Here is a 2,500-nt window from a genome sequence, read left to right on the forward strand (position 1 = left end):
ACAAATCTTAATGGACTATACCTTCCTCAAGGTTTATGAACTCTTGTTTTTCTTCAAGGCTTCCTTCTCTTGACTGCTCACGTTCTATAATATGGGAGCGCTCACCAATATGATGACCAATTGCCATTTTGCGTGTGCCTGATCGACTATCACTAATTGTACGTCTTGTTTCCCTTACACCACCAGGCACACTACGGGATGAAGCAGATGCCTGGTATAGCTAGAAAAAAAAAAAAAAAATTAGCTATGAGTGATAAATTGCAAGGATACACTACTTAATTCAATTATGTCAAATTTAAACAAATCTTACTAAATTTTTTCATTCAGATTTATAAATGCTAAAAATGCAGGGCACTTGATGTAATTTCATACCTCTCCCTGTTTAGGAACCCTTCTGAGAAGTATGGTATTCCATAATGACACTTTCCCTCTCTCTCTCCCTTAATTAACCCACTGCCAATGGGCATGGCATGTACGCACATGCCATGCCCACTGTCAAGTTTACTTTATTAATTGGTTTTACACATAGATGGCTACACTTGTACTAAGTCACCAATGAGCCAATTACAAGTACTGCCTGTCTCGCCCGTTTACCATTTTCCTTTATTTGCAAAAATATTTTACATTATCTTATTTTGCTGTTACTAATGTTTATAACATTATAATAATTAAAATGTTTATAATAAAAATAACACCATCGATATTCGTAGCATTCGTAAAAAACATGTGTTTCCTGCCAATTCAAGGAAAGGAGAAATTAGATAAGGTCATAAGGTCTACTAATTGACTCCTTTGTGGCTAAGCACTAGCAGAGCCAGCTATGTGCAGAGACATTTCACAAAAAAAAAAATGAGCACAGCATTTTCCCTGGCAGTATGTGGTTAAGGGGACTGTCCCGGAAAAGCCTACCTTGCTCCATTCATTTGATAAAAAAAAAAAAAAAAAAATGGTCATAGACATACAATTTATTTCTTATGCCTGTTATAGAGTATAAAATTGTGATTTGTCTCATTTATAATTTAACAGCCATCCCCCTTTTGGTGTGTGTGTGGGGGGGAGGGGGGGCACCCTTTTTTTTGGGGGGGGGGGTGTAGAGCTAGAATATTCCTTTTTTTTTTTTTTTTTTTTTTTTTTTTTTTTTTTTTTTTTTTTTAAGGAATGGAGAGCTGTGGATGGCAGTATCAGTACAACATTGTTATATGATTACGATTCTAACTTGAATACAACATATTGGTTCAAATTTGAGAATTATGAAAGCACATGTGTAGAATTCTTTTATGGCAAGAATTTCCAAGGCCATTGAATTTTCCTGACACTCGAAATGGGGTGGTCACTGGGCAGTTTTAATTTTTGAGAAGTTGATATATATGTAAACAAATGCACATAAGATTAAGCATTTTAAACATCCTCATTTAATAGGAGTAAACCCATTTTTTTCATAAAGAAAAAATACTAGTTGCCCCAGATAAAATTGTTTCCTTTATTGATATTTATAAAAAATGACTGTTGGTCATGGAAAACCATTACAATGTTGGCGTTCAGTCATTTCAACACATTATCTTTGCAAATAAGTGAACAATATGATCAGACCCCTGGGTGGGGTCAGCATCTTCCATATTTATGGTACCTACGACAGTAGCGTCCTCAGTTTGCATTTTTTTTTTTACTGAAAATGCATGAAAAAGGTGTGTTAGCTGCATGAACTCTTTACAAAGTGAATCGATAACACCAATTTCAAAATTCCACATAGTTTTTATTTCAAAGCAGGTATCATTGGGCACTATCATCTTCAACATAAAATAATCAATATTTCACTTATTTTTCAAAAGTTCAAATTTTCAACCATTTGATGGCCCTCGTATTGAAGTGTTCATTACAATGGAAAAGACAAATTTCAAATCAAAACAAATTTGCGGATCGATTTCCAAATTGAAATATTATTAGCATTAGTTATACGTTTATTTTTAATCATCAGTGCTTCATACTCGGTACACATATAGACCTCTACATAAACTAAACATATTACCAGGGAGTCTCGATGGAAAGTATATTTCCATGTATAACTGTACACAAAACCTACAGTTTTGAAGAAAAAAAATTCAGAAAATATTTCTTCATAAATGATTAAAAAATTTTCTGATATTGGTACAAAAATGTTCTTTGGACATTCACAAACTCATATCTATGTGCAATGTCATTATAAAATCCCATATGCAAGATTGCAACAAGTAAAAGTCCCTATAGGTGTACCTGTACCCGTGTCTGGAGTTTACCTGTTGGCACTTATGCCCTTGTACCTCCCAAGAAATAAACCGGTTTTGGCTCAAACAGTCCTTTGGTAGTTTCTTCATTCTTATTTCCCCTCATTTGGGATGGTCCCTTAACTTTTTTGAATGGAGCAAGTGATGTTGAAACAATGAGGGTTGCCTTAAGAGCCACTTTTTCTTTTATGATTTATTTAGAATTCTATATTGATTGTATTTCATTGTAAAATGAAAAA

The 2,500-nt window shown here is 33.9% G+C and overlaps 1 protein-coding gene across 1 annotated transcript in view; it reads right to left on the reverse strand.

Moving 5' to 3' along the window:
• Nucleotides 1-2,500, reverse strand: part of LOC119580192 (myeloid leukemia factor-like) — a gene marked incomplete at its 3' end in the record, with an annotated part of 60,332 nt that overhangs the window by 6,856 nt on the left and 50,976 nt on the right. Inside the window, 1 exon segment of the mRNA XM_037928187.1 lies at nt 22-220. Coding sequence (XP_037784115.1) covers nt 22-220 — 199 coding nt within the window.

Source organism: Penaeus monodon, chromosome 13, assembly GCF_015228065.2.
Source record: "Penaeus monodon isolate SGIC_2016 chromosome 13, NSTDA_Pmon_1, whole genome shotgun sequence".
Classification (NCBI taxonomy): domain Eukaryota; kingdom Metazoa; phylum Arthropoda; class Malacostraca; order Decapoda; family Penaeidae; genus Penaeus; species Penaeus monodon.